The sequence below is a fragment of the Salmo salar genome, chromosome 09, assembly GCF_965601325.2.
Source record: "Salmo salar chromosome 09, fSalSal1, whole genome shotgun sequence".
NCBI lineage: Eukaryota > Metazoa > Chordata > Actinopteri > Salmoniformes > Salmonidae > Salmo > Salmo salar.
Genome location: NC_138299.1, coordinates 38,921,862 through 38,944,000, shown reverse-complemented (window position 1 = coordinate 38,944,000; position 22,139 = coordinate 38,921,862). Strand labels below are relative to the sequence as shown.

At 45.1% G+C, this 22,139-nt stretch overlaps 1 protein-coding gene across 3 annotated transcripts in view; it reads right to left on the bottom strand.

Moving 5' to 3' along the window:
• Window positions 1-12,494, bottom strand: part of LOC106611285 (metastasis-associated protein MTA1) — an 89,392-nt gene extending 76,898 nt beyond the window's left edge. Inside the window, exons 1-3 of one of the 3 annotated variants that reach the window (XM_045723624.2) lie at window positions 12,363-12,494; window positions 12,180-12,270; window positions 574-641 (exon numbers count right to left, since the gene is read on the bottom strand). In XM_045723624.2, the coding sequence (XP_045579580.1) occupies window positions 574-641; window positions 12,180-12,207 (96 nt within the window). In that variant the 5' untranslated portion in view covers window positions 12,208-12,270; window positions 12,363-12,494. Of the gene's footprint in view, window positions 1-573; window positions 642-12,179 lie in introns of all 3 variants that reach the window. The other 2 variants (XM_082955764.1, XM_045723625.2) reach the window with 2 other exon arrangements.
• Between the last annotated feature and the right edge of the window lie 9,645 nt (window positions 12,495-22,139).

The window sequence follows — 22,139 nt, the reverse complement described above, 5'->3', positions numbered from 1 at the left end:
CTCTGACATTCTCCTCCAATGCATTTTTTTTTTAGGAGTGGAAGAAAGAGGAAGCAAGGGATCTGAGACTATTTGGGAAAGAGCCACTGCTATGCCTGTCTGGGCAGGCTGATAGTGACATGAGTGAGTGCAGCAGCTAAGCTAGGCCTAGGCTCAGGTCTGTGTCCATCTGTTAAAGGGACACTTCAGATTTTGGCAATGATTGGCACTTTATCTACTTCCTCAGAGTCAGATGAACTCGTGGATACCATTTGTATGTCTCTGTGTCCAGTATGAAGGAAGTAAGAGGAAGTATTATTAACAATGACTGGAAGTCTATGGGTATCTGCTAACAATTGCGCTAGTGCTAGTTCGCAACTTCCTTCAAATGGCACACACACACATAAAAATGGTATCCACGAGGGCATCTGACTCTTGGGAAGTATATAAAAGGGCCAAAATCCCGAAGTGTCCCTTTAATCACAGCAGACAGACACTACGTCCAGTACTTTCAAACAGCCAAACATTGAGGACAGTTGGCACCTGTTAGGACTCGAGAGACTGCTCGCACACACACACACACCACGGTCTCACCTTGTTGAGCTCTTCTATCCGCCGGATCAGCAATGGGTTACTGGATGAGTTTTCAAAATAAACATAATCTGTGGAGGAAGAGAGAACGTCAGGACAGTGTCTTAACAAGGTTACTCTGTACATCCAACTGACAGAGACAGTGTCTTAACAAGGTTACTCTGTACATCCAACTGACTTTGTCTTAACCTCTCTAGGGTATGTGGGAAGAAATCGTCCCACCTACGTAACAGCCAGTGGAATCCCGTGGCGCGATATTCAAATACCTTAGAAATGCTATTACTTAAATTTCTCAAACATATGACTATTTTACACCATTTTAAAGACTCTCGTTAATCTAACTACATTGTGCGATTTCAAAAAGGCTTTACAACGAAAGCAAAACATTAGATTATGTTTTTAAGTGATTGCCTAGCCAATATACTGTGTCTATGGGGTCAGATTGCACTTCCTAAGGCTTCCACTAGATGTCAACAGTCTTTAGAACGTTGTTTCAGGCTTCTACTGTGAAATGGGAGCGAATAAGAGCTGTTTGAACCAGTGGTCTGGCTGAAAGCCTTGAGTTGTTTATCACCCGCGGTCGTGAGCACGAGCTCCGTTCCCTTTCCTTTCTAAAGACAAAGGAATTGTCCGGATGGAATATTATTGAAGATTTATGATAAAAACATCCTAAAGATTGATTCTATACATCGTTTGACATGTTTCTACAAACTGTAACGGAACTTTTTTGACTTTTCGTCTGGACTTAGTGCCCATGCCTTGTGCATTTGGAATAGTGAACTAAACAAGCTAACAAAAAGGAGGTATTTGGACATAAAAATGAACTTTATCGAACAAAACAAACATTTATTGTGGAACTGGGATTCCTGGGAGTGCATTCCGATGAAGATCAAAGGTAAGTGAATATTTATAACACTATTTCTGACTTTTGTTGACTCCACAACATGCGGTATCTGTATGGTTTGTTTTTGTGGCTGAGCGCTGTACTCAGATTATCGCATTGTGTGCTTTCACCGTAAAGCTTTTTTGAAATGACACAGCGGTTTGCATTAAGGAGAGGTTTATCTATAATCCTATGCATAAGACTTGTATCTTTCATCAAAGTTTATGATGAGTATTTCTGTAAATTGATGTGGCTCTCTGCAAAATCACCAGCTGTTTTGTAGGCAAAACATTACTTAACCTCTCTGGGCTAGGTGGCACCAAATCGTCCCACCTACGGCTAAACTTGCTGGGTGTCTAAATAGCTAGCCCGTGATGGCTGGGCTATGTACTTAGAATATTGCGAAATGTGCTTTCACCAAAAAGCTATTTTAAAAATCGGACATATCGAGTGCATAGAGGAGTTCTGTATCTATAATTCTTAAAATAATTGTTATGCTTTTTGTGAACGTTTATCGTGAGTAATTTAGTAAATTGTTAGTAAATTCCCCGGAAGTTTGCGGGGGGTATGCTAGTTCTGAACGTCACATGCTAATGTAAAAAGCTGTTTTTTTTTATATAAATATGAACTTGATTGAACAAAACATGCATGTATTGTATAACATAATGTCCTAGGGTTGTCATCTGATGAAGATCATCAAAGGTTAGTGCTGCATTTAGCTGTCTTCTGGGTTTTTGTGACATTATATGCTAGCTTGAAAAATGGGTGTCTGATTATTTCTGGCTGGGTACTCTACTGACATAATCTAATGTTTTGCTTTCGTTGTAAAGCCTTTTTGAAATCGGACAGTGTGGTTAGATTAACGAGAGTCTTGTCTTTAAATAGCTGTAAAATAGTCATATGTTTGAGAAATTGAAGTAATAGGATTTTTAAGGTATTTGAAAATCGCGCCACAGGATTCAACTGGCTGTTACGTAGGTGGGACGAATTCGTCCCGCCTGCCCTAGAGAGGTTAACATAATGCGCCAATGTAAACTGAGATTTTTGGATATAAATATGAACTTTATCGAACAAAACATGCATGTATTGTGTAACATGAAGTCCTATGAGTGCCATCTGATGAAGATCATCAAAGGTTAGTGATTAATTTTATCTCCATTTCTGCTTTTTGTGACTCTTCTCTTTGGCTGGAAAATGGCTGTATGTTTTTTTGTTACTAGGCGCTGACCTAACATAATCATATGGTATGCTTTCGCCGTAAAGCCTTTTGAAATCAGACACTGTGGCTGGATGAACAAGAAGTTTATCTTTAAAATGGTGTATAATACTTGTATGTTTGAGGAATTTTAATTATGAGATTTCTGTTGTTTTGAATTTGGCGCCCTGCAATTTCACTGGCTGTTGTCGAGGTGGGACCATATCCCAGAGAGTTTTTTTACAAGGTTACTCTGTATATCCAACTGACAGAGACAGTGTCTTAACAAGGTTACTCTGTATATCCAACTGACAGAGACAGTGGCAACTGGATTCTCACTGAGTGGTTTAGCCCCTCTGACCAATGGATGACTTCAATAGCTTGTTGTACAGTACATCAAAACACGTGCCGACCCACAATTCAATATTTTCTTCCTTTTTCCTCCTTTCCATTTCACTCAATTTCCAGCTCCCTCTACCTCGGTCTGTGCTCTTGACCCAGCTCCTTCTCTCCTCTTACCCCCTGCTCTCCTATCCCCTCCAATTTCTCTCCCCTCTCTCCCTGCTCTCCTATCCCCTCCCCCTGCTCCGCTCTCCCCCTGCTCTCCTATCCCCTCCCATTGCTCTTCCCCTGCTCTCCCCTCCCATTGCTCTTCCCCTGCTCTCTCCTCCCATTGCTCTTCCCCTGCTCTCTCCTCCCATTGCTCTTCCCCTGCTCTCTCCTCCCATTGCTCTTCCCCTGCTCTCTCCTCCCATTGCTCTTCCCCTGCTCTCTCCTCCCATTGCTCTTCCCCTGCTCTCTCCTCCCATTGCTCTTCCCCTGCTCTCTCCTCCCATTGCTCTTCCCCTGCTCTCTCCTCCCATTGCTCTTCCCCTGCTCTCTCCTCCCATTGCTCTTCCCCTGCTCTCCCCTCCCATTGCTCTTCCCCTGCTCTCCCCTCCCATTGCTCTTCCCCTGCTCTCTCCTCCCATTGCTCTTCCCCTGCTGCTCTCCTCCTCCTCCTGCTGCTCTCCTCCTACTACTCTCTCATCCCCCACTGCTCTCCCATCCCCCTCCCATTGCTCTCCCATCCCCCTCCCATTGCTCTCCCATCCCCTCCCATTGCTCTCCCATCCCCTCCCATTGCTCTCCCATCCCCTCCCATTGCTCTCCCATCCCCTCCCATCCCCCTCCCATTGCTCTCCCATTGCTCTCCCATCCGCTCCCATTGCTCTCCCATCCCCTCCCATTGCTCTCCCATCCGCTCCCATTGCTCTCCCATCCCCTCCCATTGCTCTCCCATTGCTCTCCCATCCGCTCCCATTGCTCTCCCATCCCCCTCCCATTGCTCTCCCATCCCCTCCCATTGCTCTCCCATCCCCTCCCATTGCTCTCCCATCCCCTCCCATTGCTCTCCACCTGCTCTCCTATCCCCTCCACCCTGCTCTCCTATCCCCCTGCCCTCCCCCCCTGCTCTCCCCGATCTTGGCCCAGCTCCAGGCCCATAGCAGCCTCAGTACTCAGCCTGACATCCCTTTAGGCCCTGGGCTTGGTAGGGTGCCTAGTCTTAACCCTGCATGCGTCTTGGCTAACGTCAGATTATCACACCACACACTTGGTAGGCTGCCTGGAGCTAAACCCTCCCTCGTCTCCTCCTCTATTCTCCCTACATCCAGTCACTCTCATCCTCCTCCATGGTCCCCCCCACCCCATAGTCTAACCCCAACCTTCACCCTCCACAGTCTACTCCCACCCCCTCAAATCTCCCCCTCCACACAACCTAGTCTTAGCCCTCCAACGTCCCCCCTCCACTCTCCCTCGTCGACCCCTATCCAGCCCTCCCATTTTCATGCCTTGCAGCCAAAGTGGCTGTTGTGCCCTGAATATAATAATTGTAATTCCATTCTCCCGTCTGCCAATCACTCTGTTCCGAAGCACCTCTCACTCACATGGCTCTTTCAGATATCTCAATTCTTATTAGCCAATACCCGTCACCTGATCAGTCCTTCTCACAGGCAGCTCTGAAGTAGGCTACTAGTGAAGACCGATCAGGGAGGAAACAGCGCACATCCTTCTTATCTAATTGGAAGACAGTAGAACAACTGTCCACATTTACTTTGTCAGCCAACAAGATGAGTAACAAACAAAAGCACTAGCCTACGTCAATCTACTATCCCCCACAGTACGAAAGTTGACCCCTTCTATTGGTCAGCTTGTCATTCTGGACGAGAAATAAATATTCCAAACAGACTCTGGGACAGTTGTTTGATGATAGATTCCAAATGATTACACCCACTGTACATCAAAAACATTTTAAAAACAATTACGCTGATGCAACAGATCAGAACCTTTAGCTTACAATGTTGATAAACTATTTCTTCACAATATAAGCGCAGCAACGCGCACAAGCCAGTAAGCCTTGCCTATAAGCGTGAATGTTCCAGAATGCAATTAGCGGGAATACACTGTTCACCAAATTGAGCCGCAAATGAGAGCGGTTTGATAAATGCGAGATGAAAATCTCCTTTAGAAATGTAGAAATGTTACACCTAGCACAGGGGTGTTAATATGACTAGGAGTGGGTCTTTGGCTGCTGGACAACAAAGGAAAATTGAGAACATGAGAGAAATACTGGTTTCAATGGCATATGAGGAAGTGTTTATAAAATAATCCTCTTAACATTCCTATGGTCAGAACATGGTAAAAAAAAAAAATATTAAAAAAATCCTGATTAAATAGTTTCAAAAAATGATAACTGCCTCTGCTCAGATTGCAAGGTGGGTGATGTGGTACAGAACAGGCCTTTCTATGCTATCTGAAAACAGTGGTGGTAGTACTACAGAATCAAGCCTTAGATGTGCATGTTAATTATCCTGCATTCTAATTGTTAAACATGACTGCTGTTTAGCCTGTGTGTGTAAATAAATAAAAGTCATTAAAGTTTGGCTACATTTTCACTTCCTCCTGTCACTGTGGACATGACAGACTGTAACCAATTCCCATAGGCTATCACCTACCCTTTGACCTGTAGGCGAATTACTCATGTTCACTTACATACAAAGAACACAAGTGTAACAGAATAGCTTGTCTTTTTCGGTTTTCAAATCAATTTAAAACTGGTCATTTTTGGTTAATGGCCTTGCCGGCATATGGCCTTGCCCCTAAAAATGACAAAATTCCAGGCCTGCCCCATTCCCTCCAGTCCGAATCTTCGTCTCGTCTGAGTAAGTCTCCACTCTCCCAAGAAGGAACACACACATACTTCAGGGTTCATGTAAACAAAGAGGGAGAGAAAGATGGGAGGGCAGAGAGAAAGAGAGGGGCTCCTAGAAAAAAACAACAACATACAAGCAGAAAACTGTTATACAGCCAAAATAGTGAACAGGCTTCATGCAAACCAAACTGTCTGTCTGCCAGCCTGTCTGTCTGCCTACCCTCTCAGCCTACATGTGCCCACAGCCAGCGTCTGCTACACCCACCCCTCCCCCACTGCCAGCCTCAGCCAATCACGCGCCCTCATTAACCGCCACGTCACAGTGCAGTCAAATATCCTCTGAGCCAATCATACCATGTTGCTGAGCTGAGACCCAAAGAGACAGTCAGTCCGCTCTGAGTGGAACCAAACCAGGCCAGAGTCAGACAGAAAGACAGACATGCAGAGAGACGGACAAACAGACAGACGGAATGAGAAAGAGCCAGACAGACATCGACTGACAGACAAGCAGAAATAAGTAAGTAAGCAATTAAAAACAGACAAAGACATGGGCATAGGGACCAGCGGGAGAAACAGACGAAACGTAGAGAACATCCTCCCACGCAGGTCCAGTCCACATTTACACAGCGGTATGTTCTTGTGGAGAGGAGCAGACACCACAGGCCATATCAGGGTCAGTCTCAGTGTGCAGGGATATGGTATGGGGGTTACTATGGCAATGGTAGTCAGGTAATTCAATTCCCCACTGAACCTATCACACTTGTCTTTTCCCACTTACTCTCCAACTCTCATATACACTCTGTCCATCCATCTCACTAAAATAGGTCCTGCATTTCCTCTTATGAACAACAGCCAAACTTACTATGATAATCTGTGCTGTCCGTGACTGTTGGGAAAAAGGTGGAGGCGATGCTTTCCATCAGAGACGCACAGTGTCATGTTCTCACTGTCTAGAACCTGCAGCATTCCTGCTGTGTTTACCACCTGTGTGATGGAGTCTGTTCAGCTCCATGGAGACGCAGTGTGTGTGTGTGTGTGTGTGTATATACAGGTGTGCACACCTCTGTGTAGCCGCAGGTCATTTGTTTGTCACCTAACCATCACACAATATGTTACTGACCTGCTGAGGAAATGTTTTACAGTTATTTCTGCTGTTATACATCACATCTCTATCACACAGTGACTGGCCGTCAGGGAACTTGTCACTGAAGACAGTGATGCTCTTTGTCCTAACAGTGTTCTTCATGGAAACATCGATCCCACCATAGGTTGTCTCTGCATGACATGTAGCCTATTCTGATGAGCCAATCCAATTTGTCAGGAAGATGCCATGTGACCGTGCCATGGGGGGGGGGGGGGGGGGGGGGGGTTCCACAGGAGAGCCAATCCAACTAAACACTTAGTAGAGCTTGTCCAAGCAACTAGCTTAACTAACTGGATCCTCTCCTGGCCTTTGATCCCAGGGCCTGAGACTACACGCCTACAGGGAAAGTAGGCATGATGGCAATTAGGTGATCATTTAGTGTGAGCCGAGAAAATAAGCTGAAGATGCCAGGTAGATAATGCTGATCAAGCAACTCTGGCTAACTCTCCTCTGATGTAAGGAGGAAGAGTACAATGGGTTTTGTTAAGGGTAATGTTCAGGGACACTCAATGCCAGAAAACTCATCTGTTTTGGATATTATGATGGTACAGGTAACTGCCAAAATAATGGAAACATTTGAGTAAATGAGGGATACAAAGTATATAGAACGCAGGTGCTCCCACACAGGTGTGGTTCCTAAGTTAATGAAGCAATTAACATCCAAACATGCTTTAGGATCATCTATAAAGATGCTGGGCAGGCCATTATTTTGGCTACCATGGCTATGCCCCCATAGGATGACAATGCCCCTATCCACAGGGCACGAGTGGTCACTGAATGGCTTGATGAGCATGAAAATTATGTAAACCACTCGCAATGGCCTTCTCAGTCACCAGATCTCAACGCAATTGAACACATATGGAAGATTCTGGAACAGCGCCTGAGACAGTGTTTTCCACCACCATCAACAAAAACACACCAAAAAAAGGAAATTTCGTGTGAAGAAGTGTCGCATCCCTCCAATAGAGTTCCAGACATTGGTAGAAGCTACGCCACGTGCATTGAAGCTGTTCTGGCTCCTGGTGGCTCAATGCCCTACTAAGACACTATATGTTGGTGTTTCCTTTATTTTGGGGAGGCCCATGGGGCGGTTCACAATTGGCCCAGCGTCGTCCGGTTAGGGAGGGTTTGGCCGGCGGGGATATCCTTGTCTCATCGCGCACTAGCGACTCCTGTGGCGGGCCGGGCGCAGTGCACGCTGACCTGGTCGCCAGGTGTTTCCTCCGACACATTGGTGCGGCTGGCTTCTGGGTTGGATGTGCATTGTGTCAAGAAGCAGTGAGGCTTGGTTGGGTTGTGTTTCGGAGGACGCACGGCTCTCAACTGTCGCCTCTCCCGAGTCCGTACAGGAGTTGTAGTGATGAGACAAGACAGTAACTACTACCAATTGGATACCACAAAATTGGGGAGAAAAAAGGGGGTAAAAAAATCTAAATAATAATCTCTTGGATAAAGAAAGAGTACAATGGTTTTTGGGGCCATCAATGCCATACGAGGCTCTCTCTCGCTCTATCCAGATCTAATGGGGGAAACAAAGACATTAGGGCCTGGCAAGCGTACTGTGTTCATACTTCAGCCACAAGGAAAGTCCTCAGTGCCTCTGATGATCTAGCATTGTCTCCAGAATTGTCTTGCTAAGTGTTGGCCATCTTAGAGAGGAGGCAGGCTTTGTTTTGATGCCAGCCAAGCCAAGGCCTTAGACTGGAGGAGGGGACAAGGCAGCCACAGAGGCATCTGTTTTATCCTGGATCCTTGCACAGAGCTTCAAAACGTGCCATGGGTGCTTCTTCTGACAACGGTTCACTGACATGTGGGACTCTCTTCGGAACCCTATTTGTGACCAAAGCCATTTCTGAACATTAGTGTACTGCCACTGTACCGAAGAGCTAAGGCAATGACTGGGGTGGTAGGTCCAAACAGGAGACCTACGGGGAATGTAGAGGGCCAGAAGAGAACCGTCCACCACTTGGTGCCTGGTTCCTCCCTAGTTTCCAGCCTTCTAGGGAGTTATTCCTGGCCACTGTGCTTCTGCATTGCTTGCTCTTTTGGGTTCTAGGCTGGGTATCTGTAAGGCAGTTTGTGACAACTGCTGATGTAAAAAGAGCTTTATAAAATAAATGTTATTGACATGGAAAATCAAAATCATTTCCCTCCTTAAAATCTAGGCCTACTTTTACTATCTTGGTACTGATTGATTGGCCATTCATCAGAGCTTCTTGAGAAACTGTCAAACAGTTCCATAATTTCTAAAATTAGTGTAAAGCAGTAGTGAATCTGCTGTCAAAAGTTGCATTTCCAGCTATCAATTAAAATGATCTGCTGGAAACGGTGAAAAAATGTAGCTCGTCTCAGTGTGCACCAAGTGACTGTTTAACACAGAAGAGGAGTGGCTTCAATTCACCTGTTTCCACAACAATTCATGGGTCTCTTCTATACAGCAGCATGGGCCTGATCGCATGCAGACAGGCAAAACAACACACACACACACACACACACCTCACCATTTCTACAGTGCCTGAATCAAACCCGTAGGCTATATTTTATGAAAGCTAGCTATCTTAACAGTGAGTTGTCTCACTTGTCTGAAAAACAACTTGTTCATAACAGCTGACAGCCAGTTGACATGTATGAATAATAAGAGTGGGAAGACTAGGCTGTGTTGTTATATAGTATTGTCTCCTCCATGACTGGTCCCATTGACCCCATCTGTCACATTCCCAATCTACAACTGGTGCTGCTGACACGGACACTGTGTTGTTGAGGTTAGGGCTGTGACAGTCATGGAATTTTGGATGATGGTTATTGGTCAGCCAAAAAACACAGAACAAAAATATAAAAACGCAACATGTAATGTGTTGGTCCAATATTTTATGAGCCGAAATAAAAGATCCCAGAAATGTTAGATGCAAAAAGCTTATTTCTCTCAAAATGTGTGCACAAATGTGCTTGCATTCCTGTTAGTGAGCATTTCTCCTTTGCCAAGATAATCCATCCACCTGACAGGTGTGGCATATCAAGAAGATGATTAAACAGCATGATCATTACACACGTGCACCTTGTGCTGGGGACAATAAAAGGTCACTAAAATGTGCAGTTTTGTCACAACACAAAGCCACAGATGTCTCAAGTTGAGGGAGTGTGCAATTGGCCTGCTGACTGCAGGAATGTCTACTAGAGCTGTTGCCAGAGAATGTAATGTTACTTTCTCTACTGTAAGCCACCTCCGATGTAATTTTAGAGGATTTGGAAGTATGTCCAACCGGCCTCACAACCGCAGACCACATGTAACCACGCCCAGGACCTCCACATCCAGCTTCTTCACCTGCGGGATCGTCTGAGACCAGCCACCCGGACACCTGATGAAACTGAGGAGTATTTCTGTCTGCAATAAAGCACTTTTGTGGGGAAAAACTCATTCTGATTGGCTGGGCATGGATCCTAAGTGGATTGGCCCATGTCCTCCCAGGCCCCACCCATGACTGCGCCCCTGCTCAGTCATGTGAAATTCATAGATTAGGCCCTAATGAATTTATTTAAATTGACTGATTTCCTTATATGAACTGTAACTCAGTAAAATCAGGCATTTTTGCGTTTTTATTTTTGTTCAGTGCAATATATTTTTGTTCAGTATATATATATGCAACAATTTCACTTAGTTACAGTTCATATGAGATCAGTCAATTGAAATAAATTCACGAGGCCTTAATCTATTGATTTCCCCACTGGGAATACAGATATGCATCTGTTGGTCACAGATACCTAAAAAAAAGTAAAAAAATAAAAGGCCTTAGGATCTCATTCCGGTATTTTAGAGCATTCTAATTGCCATCGATAAAATGAAATTATGTTCGTTGTCCATAGCTTATGCCTGCCCGTACCATAACCCCACCGTGGGGCACTCTGTTCATAACGTTGACATCAGAAAAACGCTCACCCATGACACCATACACGTACGTGGTCTACGGTTGTGATGCCAGTTGGACGTACTGCCAAATTCTCTAAAACGAAGTTGGAGGTGGCTTATGGTAGAGAAATTAACATTCAATTATCTGGCACCAGCTCTGATGGACATTCCTGCAGTCAGCATGCCAATTGCACACTCCCTCAAAACTTGAGACATCTGTGGCATTGTGTTGTGTGACAAAACTGCAGATTTTAGAGTGGCCTTTTATTGTCCCCATCACAAGATGCACCTGAGTAATGATCATGCTGTTTAATCATCTTCTTGATATGCCACACCTGTCAGGTGGATGGATTATCTTGGCAAAGAAGAAATGTAAACAAATTTGTTGACAAAATTTGAGAGAAATATGCTTTTTGTGCATATGGAACATTTCTGGGATCTTTTATTTCCGTTTATGAAACCAACACTTTACATACACACACAGTTGTAGTCCAACAAAACATTTTCACACTAGCTAACAAGCTTGGTTTAAAAACTGTGGCTTGACTAACGTTAGCCTACTGGATACAGTCACCCATTTGTTGTCAAACTCCTGTTCAAATGTATTGCAGGAGAGTGGAACACCTGACCTCAGTCTTCTAACTATAATCAATCCCCCAACACTAAAAGATCCAGGTGAGTTGGATAGTTAGACTCTCAGGTAAATTAACTCAACCTGAACCTGAGTAGACTAAATTGTAATTTATTATAATTATTCTGAAAGGTACCGTATTTAAGTTAGCTAACTTCAGAGAGCAGCAGTAGTCATCCTGCCCTGCCTCCTAACACTCGCACCAGAGATAGCTAGAATACGAATTTAATACTAATTCCTTTAATTCTGACTCACTCTATCCACAGAGCCAAATAACATGTTAGCAACCTAGCTAGCTAACGTTTGGTAGCTGACTGGCAAGCCAAACTTTACTTTTAAAAGCGAATCGAGGTTTAACTATTTTAGTGAAAACAAATGCTGTTAGGCCTACCAAAGACGATCATATTGGTTTGTGTAACAACAATAGCGATACGGGATGGAAACAATAAAAACCCGGGGTCGATCCCTAGCTCTACGAGACTCCCCTTCATCACCATCCTCCTCCTCACATAGTCACCATCGTCTTCATCACTCTGACTGAAACACAAGGCGCTTTAGGAAATAAGAGGAAGGGTAAAAACATGCTGCAAAACCTGCGACGAACCGGGCGAGCGCAACATAAAGGATACAAAATTGTCCCAAAATGTGTTGCCCCTTACCTCCAACCCGGTACATGTTCGCTGCCATGACTGCCCCGGGTCCTGGCGTCTCCAGGTAGGGTTAGCTGTCGCTGTGTTACCACTGCCGCCGCTGTGTGTTGGAAAATGGTGGATTGATCAATACGAAGCAAACTAGCCAAGGGATCTTAAAGAGACAGTACACGTTATTTCTCCAAAACCTACTTCTCTGGGGCTACTGTATTTTAATTGAGTCGGACTTGGGTAACCCGCGTAGAATTTGTATACGGTTGGTAACAAAGCGCTTTCCCCTGGAGGTCGGTGCAGGAGCGAGGAGTGGGCAGCCGTTAAATCGGCGGAATTGGGGAGGGGAGGAGGGCACTATTCAGCGTCACTGCCCTCTCACTACCCGCCTCCCTCACACAACACAACAATGCTGTTGCTGGTGTGACCTTGCTGGTTACTTACCTCAGACTCACTACTAGATGGAAAATGTATAAAGTATTCAACTGTTTAGCTGTTTGATTGAATTAAACTTTCAATACATTTTTGTGGTCAATTCCTTTTAAAAATGTCTGTTAATATCCCTTGGCCTCATTGTCCCATCATGTTCAAATGGAAGACAGAGACAGATAATGTTGTAGTCTTACTAGGCTACATTAACTATATGTAACAACCTCTGTTTTCAATATGTGTTTTTTATTACTATCAAAGGAGAGTTTCAAATCACATTAATTCTCTTCATCACTCATTTGTTTTCTAAAGGATAAGAGTAAAACAGGATTAGGAAACACATCCTGAACTGTCCTGAACTGCTAGGCCAACATTGACATCACACAACAGCTCATTCTGAACAGAATTGGGTAAAACTTCATTAGGAGACGTGCTGTTTAGGACAGTTTGATAAAATAGTTAGGTACCCACTATCCACACAGTAGTCTTTCTGGTTTGGACAGCTTCAATGATGCCTCATCTAGAGAGCTGTGGTGTGTGATATGTCTGGGTCCAAGCAAGGAGATTATTACTATGAAAACATGTCAGAGGCCAGGGAGATAGACAGGCAGGAGGGCAGGCAGACAGAGACAGACAGACAGACAGACAGACAGACAGACAGACAGACAGACAGACAGACAGACAGACAGACAGACAGACAGACAGACAGACAGACAGACAGACAGACAGACAGACAGACAGACAGACAGACAGACAGACAGACAGACAGACAGACAGACAGACAGACAGACAGAGAGAGAGAGGCAGACAGACAAACAGACAGGCAGACAGACAGACAGACTGACAGACCAAAACACCAGCAGAGAGACAGAGAGAGCCAGACAGACAAAAAGACAGATGGACACAGAGAGACAGACCAACAGAGACACAGATAGATAGATAGATAGATAGATAGATAGATAGATAGATAGATAGATAGATAGATAGATAGATAGATAGATAGATAGATAGATAGATAGATAGATAGATAGATAGATAGATAGATAGATAGATAGATAGATAGATAGATAGGGCATTTTATCAGAGCAGAGATTGTCTCCTAGGTCTCTGGTTCTTCCTCTGATGGTGTACTGAATCTGTACTGTGTTTGGTGAGGTGGTTTTCAATGTAAATGAAGGCTTGGAGGAAGTCTGTGGTTAACATCTGATCTATATCATATGGAAACCTCAGTTACTAAGCCAAGTGTATAGGGACCAAAATCTGCAGTCATGTGACCATGGTAAGCCAATCACAGGTCTCTATATATTTTTTACCTCAAATGCACTCGCAGTGAAGTAGTTCTATGCAACAGTAGGCAGGTATACAGTGGGGGGGAAAGTATTTGATCCCCTGCTGATTTTGTACGTTTGCCCACTGATAAAGAAAGGATCAGTCTATAATTTTTATGGTAGGTTTATTTGAACAGTGAGAGACAGAATAACAACAAAAATATCCAGAAAAACGCATGTACAAATTTTTATAAATTGATTTGCATTTAAATGAGGGAAATAAGTACTTGACCCCCTCTCAATCAGGAAGATTTCTGGCTCCCAGGTGTCTTTTATACAGGTAACGAGCTGAGATTCGGAGCACACTCTTAAAGGGAGTGCTCCTAACCGCACAGCTTGTTACCTGTAAAAAAGACACCTGTCCACAGAAGCAATCAATCAATCAGATTCCAAACTCTCCACCATGGCCAAGACCAAAGAGCTCTCCAAGGATGTCAGGGACAAGATTGTAGACCTACACAAGGCTGGAATGGGCTACAAGACCATCGCCAAGCAGCTTGGTGAGAAGGTGACAACATTTGGTGCGATCATTTCCAAATGGAAGAAACACAAAATAACTGTCAATATCCCTCGTCCTGGGGCTCCATGCAAGATCTCACCTCGTGGGGTTGCAATGATCATGAGAACGGTGAGGAATCAGCCCAGAACTACACAGGAGGATCTTGTCAATGATCTCAAGGCAGCTGGGACCATAGTCACCAAGAAAACAATTGGTAACACACTACGCCGTGAAGGACTGAAATCCTGCAGCGCCCGCAAGGTCCCCCTGCTCAATAATACATATACATGCCCGTCTGAAGTTTGCCAATGAACATCTGAATGATTCAGAGGACAACTGGTGAAAGTGTTGTGGTCAGATGAGACCAAAATGGACCTCTTTGGCATCAACTCAACTCGCCGTGTTTGGAGGAGGAGGAATGCTGCCTATGACCCCAAGAACACCATCTCCACCGTCAAACATGGAGGTGGAAACATTATGCTTTGGGAGTGTTTTTCTGCTAAGGGGACAGGACAACTTCACCGCATCAAAGGGACGATGGACGGGGCCATGTACCGTCAAATCTTGGGTGAGAACATCCTTTCCTCAGCCAGGGCATTGAAAATGGGTCGTGGATGGGTATTCCAGCATGACAATGACCCAAAACACACGGCCAAGGCAACAAAGGAGTGGCTCAACAAGAAGCACATTAAGGTCCTGGAGTGGCCTAGCCAGTCTCCAGACCTTAATCCCATAGAGAATCTGTGGAGGGAGCTGAAGGTTCGAGTTGCAAAACGTCAGCCTCGAAACCTTAATGACTTGGAGAAGATCTGCAAAGAGGAGTGGTACAAAATCCCTCCTGAGATGTGTGCAAACCTGGTGACCAACTACAAGAAAAGTCTGACCTCTGTGATTGCCAACAAGGGTTTTGCCACCAAGTACTAAGTCATGTTTTGCAGAGGGGTCAAATACTTATTTCCCTCATTAAAATGCAAATCATTTTATAACATTTTTGACATGCGTTTTTCTGGATATTTTTGTTGTTATTCTGTCTCTCACTGTTCAAATAAACCTACCATTAAAATTATAGACTGATCATTTCTTTGTCAGTGGGCAAACGTACAAAATCTGCAGGGGATCAAATACTTTTTCCCCCACTGTCTACTTGCACATTCAATATTAAGTAACATTGTGTGTGTGTTAGTGTGTTAGTGTGCGCACGCTTGTGTGTGTGCTTGTGTATGTCTGTGCTGTAGGGTGGCACTTCTATACATTTCCCGACATTGTTGTCCAGTTTATTGGATTTACAACCAGACAGGATCCTCTTGTGACTACATTACCCTAGCCTGCATTCATCAACAGGATCTAATCCAAGACAATCTGCTCTCAAATCAAATCACATTTTATTCGTCACATTCTTCGTTAACAACAGGTGTAGACAAACAGTGAAATGCTTACTCAAAGGTCCTTCCCAACAATGCAGAGATAGAGAAATAATAGAAAAGTAATAACACGTAATAATAATAACACAATGAGTAATGATAACTTGGCTATATACACGGTGTACCAGTACCGAGTCGATGTGCAGGGGAACGAGGTAATTGAAGTATACAGTATATGTACATATAGGTAGGTTTAAAGTGACTCGGCAACAGGATAGATACTAAACAGTAGCAGCAGTGTATGTGATGAGTAAAATTGGTTAACTATTTAACTAACTATTTAGTAGTCTTATGGCTTGTTGGTTCCAGACTTGGTGCATTGGTACTTCTTGCCGTGCGGAGGCTGGAGTCTTTGGCCATTTTAAGGGCCTTCCTCTGACACTGCCTGGTATAGAGGTCCTGGATGTCAGGGAGCTCAGCCCCAGTGATGTACTGGGCTTTACACAGTTACTATCCCAAGTGGTGATGCAGCCAGTCAAGATGCTCTCAATGGTGCAGCTGTAGAACTTTGAGGATCTGAGGGCCCATGCCAAAACTATTGAGCCTCCTGAGAGGGAAGAGCCGTTGTCATGCCCTATTCACGACTCTGTCGGTGTGTGTGGACTGTAATAGATCCTTAGGGATGTGGACACAGAGGAACTTGAAACTCTCCACCCGCTCCAACACAGCCCTGTCGAAGTGAATGGGGGCGTGCTTGGCCCTCTGTTTCCTGTAGTCTACGATCAGCTCCTTTGTCTTGCTGACATTTAGGGAGAGGTTGTTGTCCTGGCACCACACTACCAGGTCTCTGACCTCCTCCCTATAGGCTGTCTCATCATCGTCGGTAATCAGGCCTAACATCGTCGTGTCGTCAGCAAACTTAATGATGGTGTTGGAGTCATGTGCTGTCACGCAGTCGTGGGTGTACAGGGAGGGGACTAAGCACATACAGTGAGGGAAAAAAGTATTTGATCCCCTGCTGATTTTGTACGTTTGCCCAATGACAAAGAAATGATCAGTCTATAATTTTAATGGTAGGTTTATTTGAACAGTGAGAGACAGAATAACAACAAAAAAATCCAGAAAAACGCATGTCAAAAATGTTATAAATTGAATTTTAATGAGGAAAATAAGTATTTGACCCCTCTGCAAAACATGACTTAGTACTTGGTGGCAAAACCCTTGTTGGCAATCACAGAGGTCAGACGTTTCTTGTAGTTGGTCACCAGGTTTGCACACATCTCAGGAGGGATTTTGTCCCACTCCTCTTTGCAGATCTTCTCCAAGTCATTAAGGTTTCGAGGCTGACATCTGGCAACTCGAACCTTCAGCTCCCTCCACAGATTTTCTATGGGATTAAGATCTGGAGACTGGCTAGGCCACTCCAGGACCTTAATGTGCTTCTTCTTGAGCCACTCCTTTGTTGCCTTGGCCGTGTGTTTTGGGTCATTGTCATGCTGGAATACCCATCCACGACCCATTTTCAATGCCCTGGCTGAGGGAAGGAGGTTCTCACCCAAAATTTGACGGTACATCGTCCCTTTGATGCGGTGAAGTTGTCCTATCCCCTTAGCAGAAAAACACCCCCAAAGCATAATGTTTCCACCTCCATGTTTGACGGTGGAGATGGTGTTCTTGGGGTAATAGGCAGCATTCCTCCTCCTCCAAACACGGCGAGTTGAGTTGATGCCAAAGAGGTCCATTTTGGTCTCATCTGACCACAACACTTTCACCAGTTGTCCTCTGAATCATTCAGATGTTCATTGGCAAACTTCAGACGGGCATGTATATGTGCTTTCTTGAACAGGGGGACCTTGCGGGCGCTGCAGGATTTCAGTCCTTCACGGTGTGGTGTGTTACCAATTGTTTTCTTGGTGACTATGGTCCCAGCTGCCTTGAGATCATTGACAAGATCCTCCCGTGTAGTTCTGGGCTGATTCCTCACCGTTCTCATGATCATTGCAACCCCACGAGGTGAGATCTTGCATGGAGCCCCAGGCCGAGGGATATTGACAGTTCTTTTGTGTTTCTTCCATTTGCGAATAATCCACCAATTGTTGTCACCTTCTCACCAAGCTGCTTGGCGATGGTCATGTAGCCCATTCCAGCCTTGTGTAGGTCTACAATCTTGTCCCTGACATCCTTGGAGAGCTCTTTGGTCTTGGCCATGGTGGAAAGTTTGCAATCTGATTGATTGATCGCTTCTGTGGACAGGTGTCTTTTATACAGGTAACAAACTGAGATTAGGAGCACTCCCTTTTAGAGTGTGCTCCTAATCTCAGCTCGTTACCTGTATAAAAGACACCTGGGAGCCAGAAATCTTTCTGATTGAGAGGGGGTCAAATACTAATTTCCCTCATTAAAATGCAAATCAATTTATAACATTTTTGACATGGGTTTTTCAGGATTGTTTTGTTGTTATTCTGTCTTGCACTGTTCAAATAAACCTACCATTAAAATTATAGACTGATCATTTCTTTGTCAGTGGGCAAACTTACAAAATCAGCAGGGGATCAAATACTTTTTTCCCTCACTATACCCCTGAGGGGCCCCTGTGTTGAGTATCAACGTGGCGGATGTGTTGTTGCCTCCCCTTACCACCTGGGGGTGGCCCGTCAGGAAGTCCAGAACTCAGTTGCAGAGAGAGGTGTTCAGTCCCAGGGTCCTTAGCTTAGTGATGAGCTTGAAGGACACTACGGTGTTGAACAATGAGCTGTAGTCAATGAACAGCATTCTCACATAGGTGTTCCTCTTATCCAGTTAGGATAGGGCAGTGTGGAGTGCAATAGAGAATGCATCATCTGTGGATCTGTTGGGGCAGTATGTGAATTGGAGTGGGTCCAGGGTGTCTGGGATGATGGTGTTGATGTCAGCCATGACCAGCATTTCAAAGCCTTTAATGTCTACAGATGTGTGCTATGGGGCGATAGTAATTTATACAGGTTACCTTGGTGTTCTTGGGCACAGGGACTGTGGTGGTCCACTTGAAACATGTACACTACCGTTCAAAGTTTGGGTCACTTAGGAATGTCCTTGTTTTTGACAGAAAAGCAAATTTTTGGTTCATTAAAATAACATCAAATTGATCAGAAATACAGTGTAGACATTGTTCATGTTGTAAATGACTATTGTAGCTGAAACCAGCTGATTTTTAATGGGATATCTACATAGGCGTACAGAGGCTCATTATCAGCAACCATCACCCCTATGTTCCACTTGGATTAGCTAACACAACGTGCCATTGGAACATAGGGGTGATGGTTGCTGATAATGAACCTATGTACGCCTATGTAGATATTCCATTAAAAATCAGCTGGTTTCAGCTACAATAGTCATTTACAACATGAACAATGTCTACACTGTATTTCTGATCAATTTGCTGTTATTTTAATTGACAAAACATTTGCTTTTCTTTCAAAAACAAGGACATTTCTAAGTGACCCCAAACTTTTGAACGGTAGTGTAGGTATTACAGACTGGTTCAGAGAGAGGTTGAATATGTCAAGGAAGACACTTGCCAGCTGGTCAGCGCATGCTCTGGTAATCCGTCTGACCCTGCGGCCTTGTGAATGTTAACCTGTTTAAAGATCTTACTCACATCGGCTATGGAGAGCATGATCACACAGTCGCCCTGAACAGCTGGTGCTCTCATGCATGGTTCAGCGTTGCTTGCCTCGAAGTGAGCATAGAAGGCATTTAGCTCATCTGGTAGGCTCACGTCACTGGGCAGTTTGCGGCTGGGTTTCCTTTTATAATCCGTGATAGTTTGCAAGCCCTGCCACATCCGACGAGCGTCCGATCCGGCGTAGTAGGCTTCGATCTTAGACCTGTTTTGACGCTTTGCCTGTTTGATGGCTTGTCTGAGGTCGTAGCGGGAATTCTTATAAGCGTCTGGATTAGTGTCCTGCTCTTTGAAAGCGGCAGCTCTAGCCTTTAACTCAGTGCGGATGTTGCCTGTAATCTATTGCTTCTGGTTGGGATATGTTCAGTCTGTGGGGGCGACTTTGTCGATGTACTGATGTGGTAAACGCCTCAATGCCACCGGATGAATCCCAGAACATATTCCAGTCTGTGCTAGTGAAACAGTCCTGTAGGCAATTTGAACAAGAAGAAAGTTTGCGTGCATGTTTTGTGGGGAACTGGGAACTGTGAATACGAGTTCCTGCATCATGCTGTTTGTTTGCTTGGCTGCTCTCTGGCTGCTGTACAGATGTTGTCTTTGATTGGCTCGCTTCTCATCCAAATCTTTGTGATGTCAGAGCTCTGTACAATCCAGCTGTTTTCCCTAATGAACCACACTGAGTCAGGAAGTGACCTTTGATTGGCCAGAAAGATACTGCCCCCATTCTAGGTTGCTCATCAACCAATGATTACATGCCACATCATCGGCTTCACAGTTTATATGTTTTGAGATCAGGCAATCAAACGATAAGATAGTCAGCCTGGAACTCAGCCTTGATGACCTCTCCCCTCTCTCTCCTCATAGCCTTGTCTGTGACACGCTCACAGTCAGACAACTGCGAGAGACGTAGCAGAAACAGAAGAAACATTCCAGTTGTCTGAAGATGAGGTTTTCTCTTTAACTTCCCGAGCCACTGCCTGTTCCCTCCCGCGCCTGTATACCGGAATCCCTCCATCCAGATTATTGTTCCTCCACCATGCCTCACTCCATTCCTGTACGGGTGTGTGGGTGTGCATGCGTGTGCGTGTGTGTGTGTGTGTGTGTGTGTGTGTGTGTGTGTGTGTGCGCGCGTGTGTGCATATGCATGTGTGTGTGTGTGTGTGTGTGTGTGTGTGTGTGTGTGTGTGTGTGCTCTGACTCACGTAGAGGAAATGTATCATTAAATTACTCATGCCAAATCTGTGGAATATCTCAGTGGGCGACATATCTGTGGAATATCTCAGTGGGTGACAGATCTGTGGAATATCTCTGTGGGCGACAGGAAATGTAGCAATAATACAGCTGTATTTCCCAACATTATTTTGAGCATGCTAAACATCCAGAGAAACCTCTTAGGGCCCCAAATTCCCAATCAGTTATTATTCTGTGGATACAATCCTATACCAAGGACACATGATACAGTCCATGGTGTGTGCTATTACTAAGTATACACAGCAGTTATTGAGTAAGCAACCTAAAGTACAGAAGAAGCTCAATGGTACTACCATATTGTTGCAATGAAGTGCATTGTATGCAATTACATGTATCAGACAGCAGTGGGCACTATTGTCCCATTCTTCATTACTTCCATACGATACGATATACTGTACTTTATTGTCCAGTTACATGGAAATTAATTCTGTGACGTCAGCATACAAATACACAAACACAACACACTATAATACACGCAGTACGGAAACTGGAAAATTAGTACACAAGTCACACTTACATTTACACATATTCAAAGTGTGTGCGGCCTCCTGACCGTGTGTTGGGCCTGAATCTCTGTGTTATGTCCCACTGTTCAGCAGCCCGATGGCTGATGGAATGAAGCTAGCCTTGCTCCTATTCTTACTGAACAGTGGGACCCTTAAACTCCTTTCGGAGTGCAGCAGCTCGAAACATTGGGCAAGATTACGTGTGGGGTCGTCTATGATGCGTTTGGCCTTGTCCCTTGCCCGTTTATCATAGAGGTCCTGAAGCCCCCTGCACTGCAGGGCTTGGACCCCAAGTTCACAGTCCGACTGAGGGTACCCTTATTAGCCACCATACCAGGCCACTGACAGCCCACCGTACCAGGCCACTGACAGCCCACCGTACCAGGCTACTGACAGCCCACCGTACCAGGCTACTGACTGCCCACCGTACCAGGCCACTGACAGCCCACCGTACCAGGCTACTGACTGCCCACCGTACCAGGCCACTGACAGCCCACCTTACCAGGCTACTGACTGCCCACCGTAACAGGCCACTGACAGCCCACTGTACCAGGCTACTGACTGCCCACCGTACCAGGCCACTGACAGCCCACCTTACCAGGCCACTGACAGCCCACCGTACCAGGCCACTGACTGCCCACCGTACCAGGCCACTGACTGCCCACCGTACCAGGCCACTGACTGCCCACCGTACCAGGCCACTGACAGCCCACCGTACCAGGCCACTGACTGCCCACTGTACCAGGCCACTGACAGCCCACCGTACCAGGCCAGTAAACAGAAAGTCAGCACACTCTCTATATGTCTGGTTGTCTCAGTCAGGTGCAGTAGTTGGACAGTATCCTGGTGTTGACAGTCAGTTGTCTCAGTCTGGTGCAGTAGTTGGACAGTATCCTGGTGTTGACAGTCAGTTGTCTCAGTCTGGTGTAGTAGTTGGACAGTA